The 11,763-nt window shown below is 43.4% G+C and overlaps 1 protein-coding gene across 1 annotated transcript; it reads left to right on the top strand.

Moving 5' to 3' along the window:
* Window positions 1-4,572: 4,572 nt before the first annotated feature.
* Window positions 4,573-9,409, top strand: ID4 (inhibitor of DNA binding 4). Its single transcript, XM_007445949.1, has 3 exons — window positions 4,573-5,405; window positions 5,796-5,854; window positions 6,417-9,409. Exons 1-2 carry the CDS (start codon window positions 4,965-4,967, stop codon window positions 5,838-5,840), a joined length of 486 nt encoding a protein of 161 aa, XP_007446011.1. The 5' UTR covers window positions 4,573-4,964; the 3' UTR covers window positions 5,841-5,854; window positions 6,417-9,409.
* The last annotated feature ends 2,354 nt before the right edge of the window (window positions 9,410-11,763 follow it).

Raw genomic sequence — 11,763 nt, 5'->3', positions numbered from 1 at the left:
AGTCCAATGGAACAATTGGATATGCATATGCAAAAATATTAACTTCAGTCCATATCTTGAACCACATACCAAAGTAACCTCAAAATAGATCATAGACCTAAACATAAACATAAAACCAACACTGGCTACATATCATGTGGGCCCAATGCAAAATGAAAATGCGGGTCCCCTTGTTCAGAAATTACTGAGAATTTCAAAATGCTAATAGCAGAGCATTAAACCAAGCATGGGGCCCTTCCATGAGCAGGACCCTGTGTGACTGAATAAGTTGCAGGACTGTGAAACCAACCCTACCTAAAAATTATAAAACTTCTAGAAGAAAACATAGGAGAAAACCTTTGTTACCTTGGGTTATGCAAAGATTTCTTAGATAGATCAATACCAAAAGCATGATCCCTAAAAGAACAAATTGATTAACTGAACATCATCAAAATTAAAAACTTCTGCTCTCAAAAGACTGAGTGAATGAAAAGACAAGCCACAAACTGGGAAGAACTATTTACCAAAAAAAATAATAAATGTTAACATTTTTTGCACACATTATATGCCAGACACTTTATATAAGTTTGCATATATATTATAAATACCTTATGAAGTAGATAGTTTTATCTTCATTTCATATATAAAGGCACAAGAATTTAAGAATCCAGCTTAATGATATAAAACTAGTAAATCAAGGAGCCAAAACTGGAGCCCAGGCTGATTTTGAGCCCATGTTCTTGATGTCTCTTAAGGTAAAAACAAATGACACCTCTGTCTATTCATTTTCTGTCCTTAATCTGTCTAAGGAGAGTTTTTTTTTTTTTTTTTTTTTTTTTTTTTTTTTGGCTGTGCTGGGTCTTCGTTTCTATGCAAGGGCTTTCTCTAGTTGTGGCAAGCGGGGGCCACTCTTCATCGTGGTGCGCGGGCCTTTCACTCTAGCTTCCTCTCCTGTTGCGGAGCACAGGCTCCAGACGCACAGGCTCAGTAGTTGTGGCTCATAGGCCTAGTTGCTCTGCAGCATGTGGGATCTTCCCAGACCAGGGCATGAACCCGCGTCCCCTGCATTGGCAGGCAGATTCTCAACCACTGCGCCACCAGGGAAGCCCCAGGAGAGCTTTTAAAAAAATCACCTACATCTTATTTCAACAGACTACCTTTCAAAACTCCTGTAGTAGGCATTTTTGATGGCCACAACTGCCCAGCTATGTTCAGTATATAAAGTCCTCTTCCTATAAGCCTTTTCCAAGACCGGGCAAACCGAGAGGTTATCTGCGTTTCCGGGACTGGTATCAGCAGTCCAAGGGTAGCACAAGTAAGTCTGTAATGCTTAGTACCAGATAAAGCAGCCTTGAGTTTGAATTGCCTCATTGCCCAATTTACTCTTTTGGAGCAAGGGACTTTCCTGCAGCAGAGTACACAGGGGTTTCTTATGCCCGGAAAGAATGCATGTGCCTTGTTCAGTGACCACTTACATCCAGGGAGGGACCAAGGCATAGGAACGCTCATGTTTATCTGTGTGCCTGAGCCCACCCACTGTTTCACTGCAGGCCATGGAGAAAGAAGTATCAAGTCCTAAAAAGGCCTTTGGGCTGAATAGCACAATATGCTTGGATACCCTTGCTTCATGTAAACACAGGGCGATTGTGAATTCTAAGAGCCTGGGTGTTGCAGTTCAGCGAGGGTCTGATTAGCATCTAGAAAGCAACCCCAGAAAGGGCTGCAGACCCCTTTGTCTGGAGGAGGGGTGTACACATGACTCTGGTCACCAGGACTCCCTAGCAATTCTCCTATGAATATTTCACCCCCGTTTCCCATGGAGGTATATTTTGGGAGTCTCTAGCACTTTCATGGCAAAGGGCTTTTGGCTAGTCTGCCTTACTTTTTACAAGCGCGAGGGAAGCAGTTTGAAGTAAAAGGAAGAGTCGTGGGAAACTGAATTTCTTTTTCTACACGGCAGAAATAATGTCGCTTGTAAGGTTTTTCCAAAGCTGGCAAGTGCTGAGTAACCTCTTGTTTTGAACTATCAGTGCCTGGAGTCTTTCGTGACTTTAGCTTTGACGTCATGTAAGTGACTGTGTCTAAAAATCAAAAACATAACGCTGTGTAGCTCCTAAGACTCGTTTCCTGGGCCAAAAAGCACAGGATGTATACCTTCTTTCCACTGTATCGTGTTTTATGTAGAACTTTGATTTTTTTTTCCAATATCTTCCTGCCTTCCCACCTTCACAAAGAGGGATACAATAAGTGATTCTACCTCCTCTGCTGGCAGGATTTGGAGATCACATTTCTCCTGGGTGTTCTTGATCATGTGGCCAGAGTACATTCCTTTAACTTACCCCCCAGAGTCCCGAAGTCACTCAGTCTGACTTTAACGCAGTCACACACAGAGCAACCCCCAAAAAACTTGAAACTTTGGTATCTGGCACTGGCCACACCCAGGTCATGGCTCTCTGAGGTTTCACCAAGTCCAAAAAGATGGATATGACTGTCCCTTTGTGTCACCTATTTCAAACTTAAATTTTAAGCAACCTAGGACATGTAAAGTTCTGAAGTGTGAGTGTGCCCTGGGCATATTAGCATACTTACATTTTGCCAAGCAGAGAATAATCTTAGGTTTTAAATTTTGGAGCAGTTTTTAAACTCTAGGAAGGAGGGGGAAAAAATCAATGGAACAAAACATCTGTACATATATCCTTTTATTATTATCACCTATGCTGATGTGATTGGCTCCAGGGGAATAGCTTACACCCAGCAGGGCTCCCTTGCCCAGCTTTCTATCAACATTGACAATATTCACTCTGTGTGTATTTATATCAATTTAAGCCTATATAAAACTATGCCTGTATTTAGAAGAGAGCCTTCTTTTGGGTTTTCTAATTCTGCGTTTCTTGATAAGTGTGTATGTAGACCAGCTAGGTATGCTCATGAGTAAGTGAGACTGTCACTCGCTTCCAAACAATTATCAGAGGCCTTAATGCATAAGGATTAGGGGAGAGGAGGGTTGTTGCATCTACCTGTGAAACGAGCATTAAAAGGTCACTCCTCACTTCATCAGGAAAAAGGAATGTGCTCTGGGGAAATAGCAATGCAATAGTCATAAAGTACCCACGTGGTTAAACAAAATTCCTGCCAGATTCAGGTATTTCTGTTCTGGGAAGGAAGGGTAAAGGCACACAAAATTCATGTCCCCACTGACAGAGTTTTTATGCTCATTTCTTATCTGAAGGGCTCAAGTTTTTCTTGCAGAGTACACACAAGGCCCTATCAAAGTTCATTGTGCAATTTTGTTTTGAGCCATTGAAGGACAGCTTTCCCATTAGAAATCTAACACAGAAACGTCTTTAATTAGCAGACTTTTCTGCAGGGTGGGGCCCAAGCAGGACTCCAGGGACTGGAAGTGTGAATTTTACTGCTTCGTTGCAAAAGGAGGAGATTCTGGACATCCTCAGTATCTTATTTAAAGCGGGGAACGTGAAGCAGTGCATTAATGGCCTACATTAAGTTACAGGTATGAATTTTACATAAAACAGATTAATATTATATGTCATGGTGAAATTTTAAATACTCCGTGCCCATGCATTTTTATTTTTTTATTTTTATTTTTTTTTATTTTTTTTTATTTTTATTTTATTTTATTTTTTATTTTTTTTTTAACATCTTTATTGGGGTATAATTGCTTTACAATGGTGTGTTAGTTTCTGCTTTATAACAGAGTGAGTCAGTTAGTTATACATATATTTACGTGCTCTAATTTAATGCGGAAGGCAGTTGCATTTCTTGAGCCCACTTTTGCATCTAGATGGGTAAAAGAAAAACCCCACGACGTTTTGATTTTACTTACACGTCCCTTCACCAAAAAATCTGCATTTGGCCTTTTCTTTTTTTTTTTTCTTTCCCCCTAAGCTTTAACGTTTTAAAAACAGGAACGGAAAGCCTCCGCATTCCATTCCATCATTATGGTTTCGGCAATTGTGAAAAGGCGAATAAAGAAATGGAGGGGGAAAATAGAGAGGAGAACGAACGTGCCTTCTTGAACAGCGTCCTTCTTAAGGCGCTGGAATCCCAGGGATGGAGTGACGGGTGGCGGAGGGTCCCTGGGTGCCGCGCTGTTCGGAGTGACAGGAGAGCCTCGAGCAGGGCCCAGCGCTCCCTCAGCCGCCTAAGCCGGGGGTAGAGTAAATTCCAGCCGCACATTCCCGCAGTTCTTCGCAGGAACTTCTCCCTCTCTTTTCCCCTCCCTAAGGCACTCACCAGCTTGGCCCGACTCCCACCCAGCTCTCTTTTCTCAGAGCCCCCACCCACGGCGTTGACGGAATGGAGTGCCCTTCCCATTGGCCCGAGCGCCATTCCCTGAGGTGGCACCGTCCGCCTGATTGGCTGGCCACTCCATAACCCCGCCCACCCCTCCACTCGGGTTGCCCAGCTCCCGCCCCCCAGCATCTTCCGGAGCCCCAGCCCTTGTCGCCTCCCTCCGCGCACCCGCCCGCGAGCCCAGCCCAGCTCTGCTCCCTCGCCCGGCGACACGGCCAACGCGCTGGCCCCGCCCCCGGGGCGCGCGGCTTATAAATACAGCTGCGCGGCGGGCCGTGCGAGAGCATAGCGGAGGCGCGGTTGTGAGTCGATTCCTGGAGCGGGGAAACCTCGGGCTAGAGGGAGCGCAGCGGCGGCGGTCGGGTTGGAGGTCCGAAGGGAGTGACTAGGGAACCCAGTGGGCTGCTTTCCTTCCGGTGCTTTTGATTTTTCTTGCCTTTTGGTCTCGGCCGAGTGTCGCCCATTGAGTAGAGATCCCCTCGCAAAACCCGAAGCGACCCTCCCGTCAATTGTTGGGCGCGGGATCGCCGGGAGCTTCGCGGTGCCCCGAGCGCGGACCGAGCGCGCGGGGCGCAAAGGCAAGGGGAGCGGAGCCGGTCGCGGGCGGGGGCCTGGAGCTTGCCTGCCTCCCTCGCTCGCCCCACCGGGTTCGCTCGCGCAGGGCGCGCGCGATGAAGGCGGTGAGCCCGGTGCGCCCCTCGGGCCGTAAGGCGCCGTCGGGCTGCGGCGGCGGGGAACTGGCGCTGCGCTGCCTGGCCGAGCACGGCCACAGCCTGGGTGGCTCCGCGGCGGCGGCGGCCGCGGCGGCGGCAGCGCGCTGCAAGGCGGCCGAGGCGGCGGCCGACGAGCCGGCGCTCTGCCTGCAGTGCGATATGAACGACTGCTACAGCCGCTTGCGGAGGCTGGTGCCCACCATCCCGCCCAACAAGAAAGTGAGCAAAGTGGAGATCCTGCAGCACGTTATCGACTACATCCTGGACCTGCAGCTGGCGCTGGAGACGCACCCGGCTCTGCTGAGGCAGCCGCCGGCGCCGGCGCCGCCGCACCACCCGGCTGGGACCTGTCCGGCCGCGCCGCCGCGGACCCCGCTCACGGCGCTCAACACCGACCCGGTGAGAGGCCGGCTGCCGGCCCGGGGTGGACCCCGTGGGAGTCCAGGAGGGCTGTGGCAGGGTGGTGGGACGCGGGCGCTCCCTTTTCCTCGGGGCAGGGGCGAGAATGACAATTGCCCCCTCCTGCTCCTCCGGCGCCGGGAGCCGCCAGCGGCGGGCTGGGTGCAGCGAGCACAGGCCGGGTGAACGCGCGGGGCGGGACTAGGGCTGTGCGCACCGTGGGCTGTCAGGTCCAGCCTGTGCTCGGGGAAGGGGGCGTCCCCAGGACTGTAGGCTGGGATGGGGGCGTCGGCGGGCCAGCCTGGGTTCCGAGAACGAATCGAGGAAGACCGTGGCGAGTGCGTTGTTCGCGCCTGCTCACCTTTACCTTGGTGTTCGTTGTTGTTCCAGGCCGGCGCGGTGAACAAGCAGGGCGACAGCATTCTGTGCCGCTGAGCCTAGCTCTCCAGGTGAGCGCGCGTTTCCCTTCTCGTGTGGCCGGTCGCCAGAGACGCCCGTCCCCGGCGCCTTCCACAGCGGCGTTCTTTGCCTCCAGCATTTCTGAGGGCAAATTCCCAAGGAGGTGGACACCCCCTCTCTCTCCCTGCCACCCAGTTTAGTAAGTGAAGCTTAGCTTCAGCAATTGGGGGTTCACTCTAAATGGAGACGGATCAGCTCACGCTCCCGCCACCCCCCGTGCCGCCCCCAGCGACCGGCGGGCTCTAACTGCCCTCTCCCCGCCGAGGGTGGGTACCCTCGTAGGCGTGGTGCCCGATGCCCACCCCCCGCGCACTCTGACACCCACGAAGGAGGACGCAGGGAGGGCCCGGGAGTTCGGATCCCTTCTTCGGGCTTCCCGGGGGCCCGCAGCTGCCTGCTCGGCGCCTGGCCGGGCGGCGGACTGCGAGTGTAGTCTGACCCGGTGGTTTGTTTTGGGTTGTTGATCAAGCATGTCTTGAGTTTGGTCGGTGGCGCCAGTTAGTCTGCAGCGGGAAGGTTCACACACCCCCTCTATTCATTCCTCTTCCACAGGTGTGCGGCCGCCTGAGCCCGAGCCAGGAGCACAAGAAAGGGAGGGGGAAGAGCAGAAGTTAGAGAAAAAGCCACCGGAGGAAAGGAAAAAAACATCAGCAAATCCTAGAAACGTTTCACTTGTCATTCCAAGAGAGAGAGGGAAGAAAAATAAAACTTTCATCCTTTTTTTTTGCACGTTCATAAACATTCTACATACGTATTCTCTTTCGTCTCATTTATAACCGCTGTGAATTGTACATTTCTGTGTTTTTTGGAGGTGCAGTTAAACTTTTAAGCTTAAGTGCGACAGGACTGATAAAAGATCAAGAGCAAATCCGACTTTTAGAAACCTACTTTGTGACCAAGGAGCTCAATTTTTGTTTTGAAGCTTTACTAATATACCAGAGCATTGTAGATATTTTTTTTACATCTATTGTTTAAAATAGATGATTATAAGGGGGCAGGGAACTTTCTATTCTCTGCAGGAATGTTACATATTGTATAGATAACTGAGTGACATTTCATACCGTGTATATATAGAGATGTTCTATAAGTGTGAGAAAGTATATGCTTTAATAGACTACTGTAATTATAAGATATTTTTAATTAAATATTTTTTTGTAAATATTATGTGTGTGTTTTTTTTAATCTATGGGAATATTTCTTTTGGAAAATTATTTTCCAGCTCAGTTGAAGAGCTCTTGGTATCTTGAATGTCTTTTCTGTTTGGCCTGGCTTTTAATTTGTTTTTGTTTTGCCCAGTGTCCTGTAGACTCGGAAGTAACAGTTATAGCTAGTGGTCCTGCATGACTGCATGAGATGTTTAATCACAAAATAAACTTGTTCTGAGTCCATTCAAATGTGTTTTCTTTAACCTAGATTGAAATCTTTGTATTTGAAGCATACATGTTGATAGTATCCTTTATCAGTTTTTAAGTACAGGGTTTGATAGTGTAATATATAAAGAGTAAGTGTGTGTTTTTTGTTTTTTAACTGAGGTCAAAATGGATTCTGAATGATTTTGCTTACAGGATGGGGAAATGCTTGGATCCTTACGAGTTTAGGAAATCTACTGTTTTAATCAAAGTGAAAAAATACTTACCATTCTTCATTTTACACAAAAGCTTAATGTCACTAAGTTTCATGTCTGTACAGACTATTTAAATCATAGAAATGAAAAATGTTCTCTGCTTGCTACCAAAGGACAAACTCTTGGAAATGAACACTTTCTGCTTTCCTTCCTCCAAAGAATATTAATAGGCAACAGTGGGAGAAAAAAATTTGAAAGGCATAATGGCAAATCCTTCAAGCAGGGGTAAAAGTCGATCTTCAAACATTAACTTTAAGTAGACCAAAAATTCTGATGACCGCATCTAGATTATTTTTTTATAAAAATGATTTTCACTATAGCTATGTTAGTTAACTGCTAAACTACTGTCCAATCTCTTGTGATGTGTAACTTTTACATGTGAATATTAAAGTAGATTTATCTGTCTTGTACTGTGATTTCTGGTCTCATTTCTTCAAAACCTTACACTTATTTTTAAGACTTTCTTTTCTCTTTAAGGAAGGTAGTGTTTTCTAGGTTAGATAGGACTTTCAGGGCTTGTGAGCATTATGCATTTAATGTGATCAGTACTCTACCCACCAGTTAGATGGAATTTTTAGAGTGAGAGAGAAGTAAGTAGGATTTAATTGGGTGCTTTGTAAATAGTCAACTGTGTGTGTAACGTGGTCTGTTTGATTTTTAAAAGGAAAGGATTTGTTTTAGATTATACAAGAATAAAAGTATTATAGACCCAAGGGACTTTTTATGAGGTCAAAGTCAAATATTTATATGAATATGAAATGTGGCTTCTCGTAGTCAGTTGAAGTGGCAATATCTCAACAGAAATGAACAAAGTTAATGCTAATAGTTTCAAACAAATTGAAAGATTTAAAAAGTCTGTCCCCTGTCTCCAGCGTGTCATCCCCTCAGCTTTGACATTTCACGGGTCTTAGGTAGTTTTAGAATTTGATGTATTTGATGTTGAGGCTTATAAAGTCAGAGGACTGCTTGTTTAAATGAGGTTTATTTTTGTTTTTGATATTATTCATTCTTGTCACACATCAAGAGGAAAACACAAGAGCTGTGCTCGAATTCCAAACCTGAAGAATTCTAACGATTGCATTCGTTGTTAGTAAGAAAGGGGACAATCCCTCCCTTTCTTTTGGCAGTTTAATTTCAGTAGGAAGTAAGTCACATGTGCTCTGTTGGCTGGAGTTAGGCATCTGTCAGGCCTGAGTACCATATCCCACCTAAATCTAAGCACAGTTTAAACTTATGCTGGGAGACTAGGTACCTCAAAATAAATATTTTTGATTTTTGAAGATAGGTGTTGCTCCTTAATTTCATATGTGGGCCATGGAAAGCCACTAAAAGGCAAGAAAAGTATTATGCAGGTTACATTTGAGAGACTTGGCATTTTCCCCTTGGCCACTCACACAGCATTGGATGTCTCTAAAGAAATAAAGTCACTGTTTATTTTTTTTTAATTATATGCAGTTGTATAAGATAGTTCATTCTATTAAATTTTGGCTGTGTCCTAACCAAGTAACCAGGTAACAAAAATATTTTGACTCATTTTGTAGGTAGTTCTAATTATTCAGATATTTGGTTTAACAAAAATATCCTGACTTACCTCATTTAATTTGTTGTCTACTTTTCATTGTATAGGCACAACCAAAGAGTAAGAATCATTTAAAACCTACAAAGGAAAAAAAAAAAAAAATCTCGCCGTGGATTGTTGTTTCTTGTGTGGTTTTAAAATCCTGAACATCTCAGACATTTTATGGTAAAGGAGGGAAAAGAAAAAACTTTTCATTTTGAAGAACTAATATACTTTGATATTGTGTAAATCTTAAGTTTATTGTCAAGATTTAACTGACTTTTTAGAACTTTAAAAATTGTTGACCCCATAATCGATTGTATTAAATGCCTCTATAATAATAAATCTTCACTGAGCAAAGGGTTCTGAAGTTCGTGGTTTTTAATTGACTTCTACTGAGTTATGCAATTTTTCATTATCAAGAATGGGTCTCTTGATGGATCACCTCAATTATTTACAGTGTTTCTTACCAGGTGATGAAAAATGTGTCTTGAAAATGGTGATATGAACGGAAAGAAAATCTAGTTTGAATGCTAGGGAAATCTTGTCTACTCTTTGGTGTCTGCTAGGAGAGGAAGCACGAACCCCAAGAAGGCAGCGGAATGATATTCAGGGAAACTAGACTCCCCTCTGCGCCACACACACACACACACACAGTAAATAATGTAGATAGGAAAATTATTTCACAGTAGTTCGGAGCCAAATAGAACTGGGTCTGCCTTTCTAGCTGATGCACTTTAATTATATGTATGTTAATCAGCCCAGATAGTCCTTGGGCCTCAACAGGGCCAAAGACCAACCCCTCCAGGTTTCTGAAGAGGGAAAAGCTTCCCTTTGCTGCTTTGCAAGTCCAGGAAATTAATTTACTCACCTCAGAATTAATCTTAATAGGGCTGCCCTCAGTAGGTACTCTTCAGACCCAGATGATTTCTTTCAATTACAGCCCATGACATTTTGCTAAAATATTAATTATATTAATTAGAATCATTGCCCAAAAGGTTTTAAAATTGTAATTTTACTTAGAGTTCTACCTTGAGCACTAACACAATAGATACTTGAAAAGATAAAACTCTTAAAAAGGGAACTAATTTGTTCAAGAGAGACGAACTGCGGTCATAGAAACTTAATTGAAAATAATTTCAAATTTTTAATGAATTTTTAAAAGTGTGTTTTTGCGTTCAGGTGCCTCCTTCATATTGATTTATATCCTGGCCAGTTCTAAAAAGTTTCGCTTAAGTGCTAAACTCGGGTCTGAACCACATTGCCAAAGGTTTTCTATACTCACCCAAGCAAAGCAATTCGATAGTCAGCTGCTGAAGGTGGTTCCATCATTCATAAGTCTGCACAGTAAATTCACACATGGGATATGAAAAAGGGGCCATAAAAATTGAAGTTAATTTGAAAAGCCCCTTTGAGTCCATAAAAGAGTAAACACATCAGTTTCTGGGGAAGAACAAAATGTGTTACGTGTATGCCACAGGCTAAAATGTGATTAAAGAGGAATTAAACTTAAAATGTTTAAATAAAGAGACCGAAGACAAATTTTCTATATGCATCCACTGTATCTGAATTTTTTTCAATAAGAAATCTCATACTTTAGAAAGAGATTAAGATATTACAAAAGTATTGGCAAAATATACAAATTTCTGGTGAAACAAGATACCATTGCTTGCTTTAAATTACCGTTTCTCAATTTGTGATGCTATAAAGTGCATATCATGCATACTTTTAGCATGCCTATTAAATTCAAATTCTAAAATTTTATCTTTTATTCCAAAGTTTAATTTCTAAAGGAGCGTACAGCAGTCCTGCAGTTGTCCTTCATGCAAATTCATATATTTTAGAATATTTCTTAAATTTTACTTAAATGTTTAAATATTTTCTTAAATATTTTAAGTATTTTCTTAAATATTTACTGCACATTTCATAAGCTTTAGCAGTCAATTGAGAGACTGTAGCTGCATGTGTGTTTCTGTGTGTGTGTGTTTACCTAAAAATAGTTAACCAACATACAGGAAAATATCTTTTTAAAAGGTGTTTTGCTCTAAAAACTAAGTAAACTGTGTTAACCTTCCTCCATTCTCTCTCCGCTTTAATTCCTAAGATTGGAGATTTTCGTAAAGATGCACCCTTCATTTTTTGGACAGCTATGAGTTAGCCATGTTATGTTTAATTATAAAGTAAGATAGAAAATAAAGAGCAAGTAAATCAATTCTCATGTTTATCATATCCTAGAATTTGGTTTAATCTCATAAGTAATCCGAAGAAAAAAAAAGAATGAAAACAAAAGGGGTACGTACTTATATGTCAAACCTCAGAGAAAGCCAGGGAAACAGACCTAAACTTGTAGACATTAATTTTACACCTTACTTCAGCAATACTTCTTAGAAATATTTTTTGTACATATTGGACCTGAGTCCACGGCCATAATTAAAACAACGTAGGCTCCTTAAGATAGAAGGCTGTGCAGAATTCATCTTTGCATGCCCTACAGTGCTTAACCAGGGCATGGTAAAATATCTGTTGCTCTGCATTAAGGATATCCCCTTAACAGTGTATCTATCTTCCCAGAGCGCTCAGTGACTCATTTGCCCCTTCATCTACACTGACTCACAACTGAGCTTCAGCCCAATATATCTAACTGCCTTCTTGTCCTCTCTGCCTCTCAAGTGCAGTAGATTTGAAACAGCATTTTATGGTTTCTGCAAACATGTCAC

This window comes from Lipotes vexillifer, unplaced genomic scaffold, assembly GCF_000442215.2.
Source record: "Lipotes vexillifer unplaced genomic scaffold, Lipotes_vexillifer_v1.1 scaffold501, whole genome shotgun sequence".
Lineage (NCBI taxonomy): Eukaryota > Metazoa > Chordata > Mammalia > Artiodactyla > Lipotidae > Lipotes > Lipotes vexillifer.
This window is presented reverse-complemented; position numbering and strand designations above follow the sequence as displayed.